Source organism: Apteryx mantelli, chromosome 1, assembly GCF_036417845.1.
Source record: "Apteryx mantelli isolate bAptMan1 chromosome 1, bAptMan1.hap1, whole genome shotgun sequence".
Taxonomy (NCBI): domain Eukaryota; kingdom Metazoa; phylum Chordata; class Aves; order Apterygiformes; family Apterygidae; genus Apteryx; species Apteryx mantelli.
In genome coordinates this window covers 177,890,946-177,904,621 of record NC_089978.1, presented here as the reverse complement: position 1 = coordinate 177,904,621, position 13,676 = coordinate 177,890,946, and the positions used below count along the sequence as shown (strand labels likewise).

The 13,676-nt window shown below is 35.9% G+C and overlaps 1 protein-coding gene across 1 annotated transcript in view; it reads left to right on the top strand.

The window, feature by feature from the left end:
• The window catches only part of OTOGL (otogelin like), a 96,867-nt gene that overhangs the window by 70,435 nt on the left and 12,756 nt on the right, over positions 1-13,676 (top strand). Inside the window, exons 39-51 of the mRNA XM_067289926.1 lie at positions 819-961; positions 2,437-2,460; positions 2,594-2,686; positions 3,358-3,547; positions 5,603-5,817; positions 7,722-7,863; positions 8,191-8,376; positions 10,116-10,328; positions 11,280-11,384; positions 11,695-11,802; positions 12,320-12,421; positions 13,162-13,266; positions 13,354-13,394. Of these exons, the coding sequence (XP_067146027.1) occupies positions 819-961; positions 2,437-2,460; positions 2,594-2,686; positions 3,358-3,547; positions 5,603-5,817; positions 7,722-7,863; positions 8,191-8,376; positions 10,116-10,328; positions 11,280-11,384; positions 11,695-11,802; positions 12,320-12,421; positions 13,162-13,266; positions 13,354-13,394 (1,667 nt within the window). The remainder of the gene's footprint in view (positions 1-818; positions 962-2,436; positions 2,461-2,593; positions 2,687-3,357; positions 3,548-5,602; positions 5,818-7,721; positions 7,864-8,190; positions 8,377-10,115; positions 10,329-11,279; positions 11,385-11,694; positions 11,803-12,319; positions 12,422-13,161; positions 13,267-13,353; positions 13,395-13,676) is intronic.

Sequence of the window (13,676 nt, the reverse complement as noted above, 5' to 3'; positions counted from 1 at the left end):
TTAAAGGAGCTGTTTTGGGTCTCATCAGCAAAACAGAATGAAATATAGTGAATGTTCTGGTATTTTTGAATTAACATTCATTAACACTCATGAGTGTCAAAATATTTTATTCTGAATGAAAATACTGAAATGAAATCTATCATCATTTTCCAGCTGAAACTTTTCAGAATTTCTATCAGTAGAAAATGTTGAGATTTCAGAATTTTGTCTAGACTAGAGAAGAAAATTAAATATTGGCCTTTTCTGAAAGACAGAACCCCCAAATTTCTGTTAGATCTAACTGGAGTTTTTACTTACATTTTGAAACGTGGAGATTGGGAGCAGACTGTTTGCTAAGGGAACAAAAAGCCCATAGAAAAGTCATACTAAAATTTTTGCAGCATTGCTGACACCCACATCACATTTCTTACTATTTGTATCAAGATAGAACAGACGAGTTTCTTGTTATCAGTAGCTTAAACAAGACGTATATTTTAATGCATATATTTCATCTGACAGTGTAGAGTTTCATTGACCATATCTGTTAAATGTTGACTTAAGTGAAAATTTTCGCCAGTTTACACTTTCTCCCTTACCCTGGGTACATTGTAGTTGGTTAAGGTATCGTCACTGAATGACATAAGATGCTTGTTTCTCCTTATGGCTCAGTATAGTGTCGGCAGGGGAATTCCAAAAGCAGTTGCAGGATTTTATTTATATAAAAGTACTTTATACAAAAGCAATATTGCTAAAAGGGTTTGGAGGGGTTGTTTGTTTGTTTTTAAAATGCACAGTATTCTGTTTTGTGGTAACTTCATTAAATGACAGTTCTTTTTTAGGTCAGTGTTCTGTACTGTCTGAACTGAGTGTTATTACATTTGACGGAAACAACATAGCCCTCTGTAATGTGGCTTCCTACATTTTAGTCACACTACCAGGAGAAATTATTGTTGCTCATATTGAAAAATGTCCGGCTAATCAAGTAAGATGTTTGCATACTGTCTCAATAATTGTAACAGTTTCTTTAATTTTTGTGTTATAGGTTTGAGTGAAATTTTGCCAGAATGTAGCATGTAAGCAAGTGGTACCCATTGAAAAACGGCAAGCTGTTTAATTTTTAAAGAGTATGTTTCATCATGATGTCTAAACAAAACAATTTCATCTCAGGTTAAACAGTATTTGTATTACATTATAAGGAAATTTAAGTGTAGGTTCTTTAATTATTAGGTGTTGGCTTCAGTAGTTTGATCTGTGGCTAGGGTTTATCAGCAAACAGCTCCATTAGGATTAATAACTATTAGGCCTCCACCAATGGTATTCTGACATCCCTTATAACTTCTGTGCCTGCATGTCTTTTTCAAGCCTCCTCACTCACAAATCTTCTTGAGGCCTCAAATTGATATTTTACAGTATTGTCAAAATACTGAAATATTTTGAATGGTCACAGAAGTCTTGTTATTGTAGGAAGGTATTATGAGTTTGGGATTAGTGTGATGAGTTGTTCTTTGGAGTTGTCTATCTCTCTGCATTGCTCACAGAGAGGGTCCAGATAATTTTTAGATTGACAATTTAGTTGAGATCAGTCTCATCCTTAGGGTCTCTAGGTACAGCTCCTTTGCATTGTCTGTAGTCTTATTTTATTCAGCCCTGTACAGCTGGCTTGTATTTCCATCTTCAGTTTGCGGAAAAACAAGAAGTTCCTCATCAGAAACCTCACAGGGTTTCTTTCCTTCCCATCCCTCTTTGTTGTCTTATCCAATCCTGCTAATACACTCTAGGCAACCTTACATTTAAGTCCCGAGTACTATAATGTTATAGAGGTGGTTTTTGTTTTTTTTTTAACTGCTCTCTTTTCACTGTTTCTTGGTTGCAGCCCAAGGGTGTGATTGCAGCTGACATAGGCAGACGACTTTTAGAAGTTGTAGTTATAGTTCTTTAGTTTTCTGAAAGGGATTTGTAGGATATGCTGAATCTCATGATGCTGGTTATAAGTTGCTGTCAGTGTTAAAGCTGATTAGTTGAAAACTGGCTGAGGTATCATCTATACAAGCTGCAATCACACCTGTGGAAATATGTCTTGGTAAAATAGCAGTTTTATCAAGGTTAATGCCAGGGGATTATCTTGCCATGACCACTGTATTTCAAAGTATTTTTTATTTAGCTTGTATAAGTCATTGTGTTGCCTTTCTGTATGATCTTCTACATAAAGTCCCTTGATTTAAATCCTTAGCAAGTAAATCAGGTTTCTAAAAATAGTTCATAAAACTGTATACCACATTAGCTGGGAAATGTGTATTTTTTTATTATTATTTAAAAGGAATATATTCAATTAGTTTAGCTAACAAGCTGATTATAGAAGAACTTTCAAAGATAAAAATAACAGTCAACTTGTCCTAGCCAAATAAGTATGCTACTGATTGTCGTTGCACTTCTAATCTACTTTTTAATGTTTTCCAGAGCGCAAATTCAATAAGAAAACTAGTGAGTACTTTTTTCTTTTATTAATTATAAAATACATTAATCTTACACATATCAAAAAAAACACCCCATAGCACTCTTCAGTGCTAATTAAAAAATAGTAATAACTGAATTTGTTTGTCACTTTTCTTTCAAGGTTCCCCCTGCAAGCACTTCGGGACTCTGTTTTAAGAAATTAAATGTAACAACACCTACGAATAAATTACTTATCAACCGTTTAGCAAGAAAGGTAAGTATATATTACCAATATATAGCACATGTACATTTAAAAGACAGTTGGAGAGCTATTCTGTGGTAAAATGCAGTAGGTGAGATTTATAATGAATGCAGTATAGGAATAAGATTATTTTTGCAGTTCAGGTTCCCAGTGATTCATGATATACTAGAAGAAAATAAATTCTGATATCATGCTTCACTTATATGCCATTTGTACAATATGACACTTCAAAGTTTTCTGAGATTTTAAAGAAGCTGCAAAAGGCATTTATATTTGAGATTGTGTTTCCAAATAGCCCAGAATACAAGAGAAATGTTCCAAGGTGTTATAAATATTTAATCTATCATTCCTGCTAGTCAGTAACAAGTCAGAGTAGGTAATATTAAAGAACTGGGATGAGTTTCATTTTTTATCAAAAGGTATGTGATTAACAAGATTTATTATTTCCTTAACTAGAAATTATTTCTATATCAGTATTTTTTCTCATACCTATTTCATTTGCAGTTATAGGAAGTGGCAACTGACAGGAAGCTCCATGATTTAAGCACAATGACTACTGTTATTGCACGTGGCAGAGGTTGTAAAGATAAAGTACAAACTCTTCTGCTATAAGATGTAAAGAAGTATAAAATACATCTTTGCAATACTGTTTTTATCCCTAAAATGTATTTGGTTTGTTTTAGGTAGTAGTGGATTCTGTAGTTCAGTCATTACCATTTTCAAAACAAGGACTGAGTATTCAGGATACTGGTGCAATGTATGTCATCAATACCCCAGCTGGTATTAGCATCAAGTGGGCTCATGTTACGGGCATCATAGATATACAGTATGGATTGCACTCTAACACATCAATGAAGACAGAAGGACTTTGCGGTGAGGTTATGGTGCCAATTAATTTTTGTTCATATTTAATCATTTCTCATTTAAAAGTTACACTTCCCTTTTGTACATGTGATCTGTTGTCCTTGTAGCTCTCTCTGAGATTCCCATTAACCACACTTACAATCTTGTTTGAGGTGGGCTTGTGAAATTCTGTTAATTACCGTTAATGAATTAATAATTCTGTTTGAAAGCTTGCTAAAAAGAGTAGATATATACTCATTTCTGCCTGCATTTAAAAATATTGTTGAAGTCCAGTGAAGAAAAGAGCCAAATGGCGAAGTGGCTGCTGAAGAAGTTGAGGTAGTGTCAGTGTGTTTCAATGATTATGGGAGAAAGGAGTAACTGTGGGATGTTAGCAGCGGCAGCTATTACAAATACTGATAAAAGGTACGTCTGGGGAAGGGTTTGAGTTTCCCCAGAACGGTGAATCAAAACCAAGACTGATTAAGGTTATAGCTAGAATCCAACAGTGTGCCTGAGCGGTCTCAGAATTCAATTATGATGATAGTAAATTTATGGTATTTCAGGCTTCCCTGATAACCTCTTTGTGACTCTGCCAGTATGAATTTTATGAAAAAGTGTAAGCAGGTATTTTAGGGTAATTTTAATTCTATCATAAATATTCCTCATTTTCTGGTGCAATGTAATTTAACTGCATCTACCCCATATCTAACTGAAAGATGAACTTTTAAGGTATTTCAAACTGCTTTTAGTTTTAAAGGAAAATAAAATAATTGAGAGATGGTTTAAATATCCATTCTAAGCAAATGAAGTCCTTAAAATCAATTGCTAAATTCTGCTAGAACAAAAGGAAAATTCTACTAGCTCCAGCAAGAGCAGGGGAATGCTGGCCCACACAATCGTTTTCCAGTATCATGCCATCTTCTGTATGGGTGCTGCAAAGGATTGGCATGAGGTGAGGTCAACTCTAGGAAGAATTATAGAATATTTATTCTTCATGCCATGAAAAGACAGAAAGAGGAAGAATTTGCAGTCAATACCAGTTTCTCAGCACAGAGAAGCGTTGTTCATATTTTGCAGTGAACTGAAGCCTCATTTAACACTTCTTTCCTATTCCTCTCTGCCATTTGTTCCTGTCTGGCATTCTCCTATCCTCTCTCCTTTATACTGGAAAAGCTGTGGGACTATGTGGTAACGTTGACTTTATTTTTAAAGCTGTATTGATTCTGGGATTCTGCAGTGTAGCCCTACAAATCGCCAGCACAGTTGGTGGAGTGGCACTGGGACAGCAACAAGAAGCAAAAGCGTTAAGAATACTGGAAGGCAGTGCTACTATAAAATGCTTTTTATCATGCAGTCACAATCTCTTACATTTCTCCATTCTATTATTCCCTAGTCTATTGTGAAAATTCAAATTTTGACATTTTATTATTGACTTTTGCTATGTGTTTATAGGAGGTATGTATTTGTATTAATGAATTCGTGAATTCACACAGTAATGAATTCAGGTAGCCAGTGGGTGTCAGGCATTTGGGGGGAATTTTTTTAAAGGCTTCTGCATTAAGAAATTGAGTAAGAAAAGTGCTCTCAATAAGGAAAATAATCTGTCCATCAAAAGACTCCTTTGACAACTTCTTGCATTTAGAATATTCAACTAAGTTCCAGTAAGGTGTCGGACCTGATGCCCAGGATGTGCAGCTAATCTGAACGCCATCTACATTTCCTCCTGTGGAGTTAGGTGCTATTCAGTATAAAGATGTCAGAATCTGGTGCCATGCAAGTGGATTTGCCACACTCAGTGGCCTATTTTCTTAACAGTTTTTCTTAAAAGGTAATTGATTCCTGGGAAAAGTATTATTGCTTGAAGCATATGATCTGCTTGTTTTGCTGTCATTGAGCTGACAATTAAAATTCTGTGTAGAAAGTTGGAACCCCAGTGGACACAGAGCTGCGTTCAGTTATAAATTCAGATGACTAAGTCTCACAAGTGAATTTGATGCAATGTTAGTCTTACCTTATCAAGCACGCTTTTCTTTCCCAAAGGAAGTAATTGTTTGTTCTTTGAATGTGATGCTCTGTCTTCAGGGGTGTGCAATGGAGACCCTGCTGATGACCTGAAAATGCAAAACAGGACCATAATTACAAACATGGAGGAAATTGAAGTGTTCATTAAGAGTTGGGAAATTGAGAAATCAGTTGATGTAACAACCAGGAGGCCAGTAAGAGACTGTACTGAAGATAACTGCACGTACTGTATGGAACTGTTAAACAGAAGCATTTTCATCCCTTGTCACAAGAAAGTAAGTATAAAGACCAGAGAAATTCCAGGTGAAAACTGAATAAAAGGTGTATAGTTAAGAAAAGAAAGAGATGTGTTTTTTGCATTTTGCTTATTTTCATGAATTGACAACTGGATAGGTGGATATAATTCTTTTATCATGTTGCCCATCATAACTAATAATTCTTCAGGTGATGCTATGTGCAAAGATACACGTATCTTAAAGAATCACTGTGCTACTATGCCATTTCTGAAAGTATTGGGTAGGCAAAGCTCAAAGGAGACAGCAGAGCAGCGTTGCAACACAAATGTGTTCCAAAAGAGTTATGTTTAATAAATGCTTGAGCCAGATCACAAAAAATGAAAGCCTAATGCTTCTGCTGCACACCGCAATAACTCAAGCAGTCTGAGACTGCTCAGAAACTAACTAACTGAGACTAATGAAATGTCCAGTTAAACAGATTTTGCATAGTCATTATTATGTTGGCAATTTGCTAGCATTTCTTACAGAAATAATTTATTTCTGGAAACTACTTATAGTGGGGATAGAGTTCAAACATACAAACTACCACCAGAGGTAGCTAGTGCAGCGCAGAGACTTTCCGAAGAAGAAAATGATAAAGCCCAGAGTCTCTGGGGACCCACTTGCTTTTCCTACTTAATTCAAAATAAAAAGGATTAATTACACAAATGGCACTCTCTTTCTTAGAGATGGAAGTGTCTAGATTCCTGATTCAATTTTTACTATTCTGCCTTTCCCCCCTTGGTTTGCTTTGCCTTACTCTGCATTTTTCATCATAGACAAATGCTGTTTTATTACAGGCATTATTACAGTTACTACAGGCAGCTGAGCCCCTTTCTTCAAACTCCCAAGATCTTCCCTCATTTTGTCCAGTTAGAAAAAAAATGGAGAGAATTCTTCTTAAAAGAAAGAGTTAAAGAGAAATTAAAAAAAAAAGAAGTTTAATAGATATCTGCGACAGAAACTTAATGGGAAACAACTGTGGTAAGCAATTTGGAATCAAGAAGGGAGAACAGCAGCAGCAGCAGTATGCTTTTCAAACTGTTTAAATGTTTCTCAGTTTAAAAAAACTCGAAGTGAATCTGATTAACCAGAATTCTTGCTTCATATATGTTTGCAGGAAAACTCACATAGCCTCAGATGCAATGTAGGTTGCGCCTTTTCCTGGTTTATAGCAAAATCTGAGATAGCATCAAAATTTGCAAGCACTTGGTTCATCCATGGTGAAGTTTATTTTCCTTCGTGTACACAAAGGTGGCAGAGCCAGAGTGGACAGAGCCTATTGTGTGCTTCACAGATGTGAAGCAGCTAGCTAAGGATAGGTAACAGAACCATCAGACTGACGAACTTTATGACAGGAGAGAGTGACTGCTTGAACATTTGCTGAAAGCACAAGGAGAGCAAGGGCGCTGCACAATAGAGGACGGGCAGAATAAAACAAATTTTTACTTTTTCACTTTTTTATAAGCTTATGCAAAGAAAAACAACAGAAACAATAGAGGTTGGAGCACCTGCATTTAGACCCGGTAACATAGGCACTCAGGTCCTGTAGACACAAAAGCAGAGTACTCTGCAGTAACATGTTCGCAGCAGGATAATTTGTGAAAGCTATAACAGCAATGTTTAAGATTGTTGATTTTAAGATGACAGAAATGTACTGCAAAGGTTCTTGCCATTAGCACAGCAATCTCATTAGGACTGTGTTTCGTGCCTACTAATGAGCATACAAAACTGAGGCAATTTAAGTTTTACAGAATGAGAGTTCTGAAGAAATGATATTTTTTCCTTTAGAGATTACTTGTGATTTTTTTCCCTGCAGCTGTGTTATTTCTTGTAACTAATGTTTAATTTTAATTACAGAAAGCTCTTTAACTTGTTAATTCTCAATTACAATGTGTTCCTAGGTTTCACCACAAGAGTTTTGTGAGAAGATGTGGATCAACAGTACTTATTTTTGGAATTATGAGTGTGATGCACTTTCTGCATATGTGGCTTTGTGCAACAAGCATAACATCTGCATTAAATGGAGGACACCTGATTACTGTTGTAAGCTGATAGCAATGTTCCATATCCCGCTGTGGCTTTATACTGCTTCAGTGTTTACTGATGACTAAAAAAAATAGTTCTTTCTATCATTATTAAAAGTGTGTCACAACATTAGTAAGTCAGGGTGCAAGTTTTTAAAATGTATTGCTTTAGATAAAGTATAGTGGATCGATTTTAATCTTTATTTAATGAATTGCTTGCCTAAAGTATTGTTAAAAATATAAATGTATGCTTTTTCTGGTACACACATTTGTTCTTACTACCTGTTTATCCAATGAAATGATAAAAGAATGAATGTATCACTTAATTTCCTCTTATGACTTGCAGCATTGAGTTGTCCTGATGGCAAGGAATACCAGCCTTGTGTGCAACCCTGTGAAGCCAAGACATGCTTGAATAAGTGGTTCTATGAAGATTCTCCCTGTTCCTATTTAAGAGAAGACTGTGTGTGTAAAAATGGGACTATTCTGCATAGAACAGACACTGATCTCTGTATACCAGAAGAAAAATGTAGTAAGTACAGCAGGGCAAGTGTGTTTTTGCAGATATGCTAATATTAACCACAGATCAGATATTTAAGTTCTATGTCAGTCCTCAGTCAGTGCTTTCACTTCACTTGGATTCAAGTGCTGATGTAATTGTGTTAGGAAAAATGATAACCATCCTTCTGCAGTTCTGAGACTTTCTCTCTTTTGTAGGGTACTTGGGAAGGAACAGAAGGGATAAGTTCTTACCACTGCACTTGCTGATTTTTTTCACTCATAGCAAAGCATGTTTTCATTTGTTTTTTTTAAGGGCCATCATCTTGTCTTGGATTCCTTGATCATGATGTCCCAAAGTTCCCTTTTCTGTTTGGTTATTACAATAGTTTTCTAGACCTTTCCCCAGTAAATCATGAGTTCTTGACTGTAATCTCTGTATGGGGGCAAGGTAACATTTCTTGATCACTCAGAAGCTAAAACTATCATACAAGATGCCAACTTATATATTAATGTTAACTGCCACTCTTAATTGTACTTGTTATCTGATGAATTTTGTTTCCATATTTAGCACAAGGTGTAAACTTCATAAGTTTCTGTAGTTTGGGTGCTGGCTACTGAGCTGACTGCTTGCAGAATTACTATTGGGAGAGATAACTAACAGAAACTGGAGCAGAATGACATGGGAATAAATGCCTCTAGAACTGGTTCAAGAAGTATATTGAGGTTGATCAGGCTTAACTGTCACAGAAAATTAAGTTCAATGAGAGCTTTTCAGTCCCCAGAGAACTGGGAGAGTGGATGTGAGAATATAAAATTAAGATAACAGAATAGTTAACTGTAAGCATCCTTATAAAAATGGAGGGTGCTTTAGCTGAATAAGCTGATATACTTTGAATCAGAGTAAGTCAGAAAAATTCCAGCAAAGCATTTTTCGGGAGGGTTGGCTAGAATATTAAAGCATTTTGCTGCTCTCTTTTGCAGACGCTATTGAAGCTTTGGGGATTCCAAGTTGGAAAAAGAGCAAAATTTTGCATACTGATTCTGGGTGAAGTGAAATTATGTGTGTCTGCATAGCTCTAGTAATAGTCATTCAGGGTGTTTACAACCAGATCTTTCTAATAAATTGATACTGTTACCTCCAAACAATACACATAGTGAGTGTGAGTGGTTTTTTGTGGCTAATGTGTTTAAGGTGCAGATTAGACTGGGGCAGAGAGACACAATGCTAAATGTTAGTATTTGAACTTATCTACTCTTCTATTTGCAACTTGCATTTACTAAACTTAATGCTGCATTCATTTTGCCCAACTTTTGACTTCTATTAAGAGACAAATCTCTCCCTGGATGTATTATATCTCTCTATTGGCTATGTAAAATGATTAGCTTAGATTTAAAAATTGCTATACTTACTTACTTGAGGAAGTATAACTAAGAAGGAAGTGTTTGATCCCAGCAACTTTGGGCCCCAGTCACTGACTCTTAAGTTCTAGAGATAAAGAGGAAGTTGGTGTAGGAAACTGTAACACACATAATTTGTAGAACAACAGCTATATTCTGCACCAGCTGGAGTTAATGGAATAGTTCCATTAAACAAACATCTTTTCAATGATTCGAATTCAGGCATGTTTTAAGAAATAAAGCAGATCAGTGATAATCTACTTTATAATATTTTATGCAGTAAGGCTATCCAGATCACAGACTAATTTATACTTGCTTGCAGGAAATTCTGTACTTTCTTCTTGTCTAAGGGATGTAATGTTTTTCTCTCAGCATGTACAGATAACAAAGGACAACCTCGCTCTGCTGGGGAGGTTTGGAATGGGTCCATGAAAGGCTGTTGCATGTACAGCTGTTTAGAAAATGGAAGTGTTATTGCTGTGGAACCTGAATGCAATGAGGATCCACCACCAATTTGTGAAAGAGAAGGGGAAGTTATTGTCCATGTCATTGAAGAGAGGGCTTGCTGCCCAAAGAAAGTGTGTGGTATGTACCCAGCCATGCAAATTTTTATTAACAGAAGTATAAGGTAAGTGCTTGACATTCAGCACATGTTAATTTACAGACAGGGCTCAAGGTAACATTTTTTTCAGAAGTGATTTTTAGGTACTTGTGGCTGGTTGGCAGTATTTTGGCAAAGCAGGCTGGGTTTTTGAGGGTGGTGGGATGGTCTTTTCATTTATTTGTTTGTTTTTTTGAGAACTGACTCCCTGTAAACAAAACTTTTTTTCTTGGAAGTCCACTAGTGCAACAAAACTTTTGTTAAGAATGAACAGTTCTTGGACGGAAGTTCAAAAGAAATTGAGAAGTACTCCATCGTAGAAGTAGCTTGGTAATTGAGGCAGTTGTCAGAGCCTATTTCCACTTCTTTTTAGTGCTTTGGTGTTAATTGAAGTATCCTCTGACCTACTGCTGTTTCCCAGAAAACAGCATTCTGTCAGCCGATCACTGAATACTAATCTTCTCTTTAGCCATGGTTTTTAGCCAAAGAAATATGCTAATTGCTCCTAAACTGTTGAGCAAAAGGTGCTTGTTTCTTAATAACATATTCAGGGAAAAAAAAAACAAATGGTCCGGCTAATCTGGTGCTTTTGCTCATGAGTTACCTACCTGTAACTGAGACTGCATTGTCCATTTGTTTAAGTAATGTTTTCACTGCTGCAATTTGGCTGGCTTCACGTGTAGGAAGAAGGGCAAGTAAACACCTGATTTAGGAGAGCGATAACTGTGCTTGCACAGCGCTGCATGAAAGAATGTATGCAAGCTCTGGGCTGAGCTAGGAGGTTTACATGATGATGTGCAGTGCACTGTGAGCTGACTAGGACTGCTGTTACTCTGTTGATCTCTGTCCTAGATGGTGTAAATATCTTGAGGTACAGGACTTGTATTTGTTTGAATAAGTCATAATAACACATTGGATTTATTTTTATCCCACAGAATGTAACATGTCATTGTGTGAGGCCATTATTCCAACATGCAAAACCAATGAAAAATTGGTTGTAGGCTACCATGCCCTGACCTGCTGTCCACGGTACCGATGTGGTAAGGGAAATACAAAAACACAGTTAAGGGATCATTTTCCCCACCTATATTATCTGTTATAAGAAAGTCTGCCTTACAAGTTTTTTTTTCATTGTTAACAGAATGGAACATTGTAAATGGCACCAGACTGTTATATTTTTCTCACATTCTCCAATAATTTTTGTATTCTTGCTTCATGTCATTTTGATTTACAGTCAATTTTAAAGGTTTTTTTGACTAAGAAAAAGTTAAGAAGAATATCTTTTCTTTATCTTTTTAGTATGACTTCTGTGACTCTTTTTTTAAATACTGATTATTTTATATCTTACAGAATGTGATCCTTCAGTTTGTTTCAATGCTTCCCAGCTGGAATGCAGAGAAGATCAGTTTATTGTTGAAGCAAAACAGGAAGATCCCTGTTGTTTCTCTTATCTCTGTGGTAAGAAGCCTTTAATATTTTTGTGGGTAACTGAGGAATGGTTAGGTATTTACAAAACTAGCCTACAGTTGTAAAGCTAATGCCTTTAGTCAAAAATTCTTGAAGCTGTTAGTGGGACTTCAAATGGGTCAGGCTGTCTAGTGCATGAATTTTCTTGGTTTTTGGAATCTTTTATTTCCAACATCATTTTTAACATCGTACTTGAACTGTAGAATAAAAATTATTAACAGACATTGCTCTTCATAGCTGAGTTATATGATCGATGCTTTCAGTGTGCTGTGTCATGGGTCACAGCTCATCTTTGGTTGTTCTTTATCAACAAGCCAGCTGTTATTCAGTGTAAGTCCTGACACCTACATGCATGCACTACTGCTTTATGTATGTTTTTATATTTGAATGTCAGTCCATTAAAGCTTTCTTATTCAAGCTTGTAATAAAACTTGTATTATATAAAACTCAAATGTGCTAACTTTCTAGTATCTAAAACTTTGCAAATGTCTGATTCTTTTTAATTTAGTTTGTGAATCCTGTATCGAGCCTGTTCCCATGTGTAATGAAGGAGAAATTCTCACTGTAGACCTTAACACTATACATTATTGTTGTCCTCGATACTACTGTGGTGAGTGTAACTGTTAGTTCAGTATGTCACTGAATCTAATAAAAATAACAGGAAATGTGTGTGTGGAGATTTTTTTGATTCAACATTTAGGGTAGGCTTCAGTTAGTGATTAAGATATCTAAATTAGGGTGTCTACATTTGAGCTGGGTTCAGAGCTCTTGGTATAGACAATGGTGGTCTAACCAGTGCAGTCAGTGGAATCTGGAGAGCTATTTACTTCACCACACAGTATGTAGCTACTTTCAGGGTGATCTGAATACAGATATCTTAATCTAGAGCTGAATCCCATCCTTGGTGTGTAGGTATGAAATTGTTCATATATGTCCATATATGAAAAATATCTCTAATAAGATGTACAATTTGTATATTGTCATACCTCTGTGGCTCCATTCATGAGTGTTTGAGCACTTTCTTAGTATTGTTAACTTTTAGGGGAAGGACTAGACCATGGGTTTCAAATACTATTGGTATGGCTACTATTCAAACAGTAAGCAGCCAGAAAAGATATTTGCAGTGTGATGCAGTCACTTTACTGGTGTTATAAAACACAAAAATTGTGCTATATGTTCTTGAGTAATGTCTACAAGCATAAGTGCTTAAGAAACACAGTGTTTTTCCAACACAGACTGTTGGAAAAAACATCATTATTTAGAACAGTTTATCAAGGGACATGCAAACTGAAAATTTCAAAGGAAATTTGTCTGAGTAAATTTTGATACTTGTCTTTTCCCCCCATTTAGTCTGTGAAGAAAACCTTTGTTCTGAGCCTTCTATGAACTGCACAGGTGACATGGCACTTGTGAAGGAAAAAATACCTGGGCAGTGTTGTCCAGAATGGCATTGTGGTAATTATTATTTTATTCTTTAGTTACTGCTGTTAATAAAAGCTAAAAATCAGCTAATTGACTAACATGTTTTGTTGTTCTCCTCAGAATGTAGCTGTGAAAACGCTACTTTGCTGACTTGTAAACTGGTAAGAACTTTCCTTTAGATATTTTTATTAATAGTGTTCAGCATTCTTACACCTCCCTTTCCATTCTTTGCTTCAGTTAGTTATAAAGGGTAACAAGACTGAGCATGGACAGGCTGCAACCATCCCTTGAGGAAATTTCACTTTGGGTGTTTTAAGATGACAAAAGAAGAAGAAAAACAATGTAATATTATTTTGTTCAGTGTTGACAAGAACCAACATCCCGGAAATTTTTTCCACTTAAATAATTCCTAGTTGTTTTAATAATTAAGGAGGGGTGAGCTT